At 32.0% G+C, this 1,582-nt stretch overlaps 1 protein-coding gene across 1 annotated transcript in view; it reads left to right on the forward strand.

Moving 5' to 3' along the window:
- The window catches only part of LOC112466778, a 1,757-nt gene extending 1,599 nt beyond the window's left edge, over nucleotides 1–158 (forward strand). The window contains exon 5 of the mRNA XM_025035087.1: nucleotides 152–158. Within this exon, the coding sequence (XP_024890855.1) occupies nucleotides 152–158 (7 nt within the window). The remainder of the gene's footprint in view (nucleotides 1–151) is intronic.
- Nucleotides 159–1,582: the final 1,424 nt, after the last annotated feature.

Here is a 1,582-nt window from a genome sequence, read left to right on the forward strand (position 1 = left end):
ATTGATGTGTTATTTGATCACGACTACGTATCGACATTGCGAAATCTTAGTCCATATATTGATGAAGTAGTAACGTACATCAGCGGATTTATAGTTAGGAAGCTATTAAAAAATAAAAGTATGTGCGACACATGTGCACCATTTCTGACAGCCAGTAGCCAAGATATGTCGAAATGTACATTGATTGAAATGAAAACACGGGGAAGGTTGATGTACCCTTCACGTGACGTTATTGCAATAGCTAGAACAACTGAGAGTATTATACGCGCAAATGATTCCATTCTTTTTACACAAAAAGATATTAAAGAATTTTTAATAACAAAAACGTTTGAGGCAGTTAGTATCAACCATGTAGTATTTAACGACAATATCATGACAGAACATGTTAAGAATCAAGGAATTCTTGATAACCATAAAACTCAATTGATCAAAGCTATTATTAAAACATATGTAATTCTACGTTTATTTCATGAAGGAAAACGCGCAACAGACATTGGAAAAAACGAATATATTCGACAAAAATATTCAAAACTAATTTTATTTAAAAACCAATAAAATTGTAATACAGTGTAATATAAAATAAATTCACCATATTATATAAACTGTACTTATTGATCTCCTCAACACTGATTCATTCGTTATTATTCATTTTATGATCATTCATTATAATATATTTATTTATGCATCAATTATTTAACCCCATTATATTGATTAATTTATCTTTTATTTATTCACTTATTTATTTATTTCATTTATTTATGGATTTCTTATGATACTTAATTCATTAATTGATTCATTCACCGATTATTCATTCCGATTCGTTCATTTATTCGTTTATTAATTTAATCGTTTATTTACTTTTATTCATTTTTTGATTTATGCATTTCATCATTTACTTATTTATTTATTCTCTGATTTTTTCAATGAATTATTTACTTATTTATTCATTTAAAAAAACCCTTAACTGTCTTAACATGATTGATTGTGAGGTATATATATGTACACACACACACAATGTGCTTGTATGCGTCAGTAAATGGCGCGCATGCGCACTTTCGAGCAGTCACTCACAAGAGAGAGGCAACTACGATTTTCTTTCTCACTTCCTCCGGACACATTTCAGTCTGCTATTCCGCTTCCATTTCTATATGTTCTAAGGTTATAACTGGTTCAGAAATGTAAAAATCATACCGCTAATTTGTTATCCGAAAATCCGCTCGTCATGGCGACCATCTCGTGCACAATTACTTCTACCATTTCCTTCACATGGGATGAGCCGTGAATACAAAATAAACCTCTACGTAAGCTATTTTCAGACGCGACTTTCAAGCCATTTGGTAAGACTGTGATCAGCGTCGTTTGATGCTCCTCTTTCTCAGTCGAATAAACAGCTTTCGGCAAATTCGGAATGGGTTCTGACAGCGGTGGAAATGATGTAACGGTCTTCTTCTGATTCTCCTTCAAAACAGGGAGTATCCTCTGGGAGATTACACTTTTTCCAGGTATTGAAACATTGCAAGCGGAAACTGAAAGATTAAAAAAACAACGACATGTAAAATGTATTAAATTCCTTTCCTTTCTC

Source organism: Temnothorax curvispinosus, unplaced genomic scaffold (assembly GCF_003070985.1).
Source record: "Temnothorax curvispinosus isolate PA1 unplaced genomic scaffold, ASM307098v1 QBEX01001606.1, whole genome shotgun sequence".
Lineage (NCBI taxonomy): Eukaryota > Metazoa > Arthropoda > Insecta > Hymenoptera > Formicidae > Temnothorax > Temnothorax curvispinosus.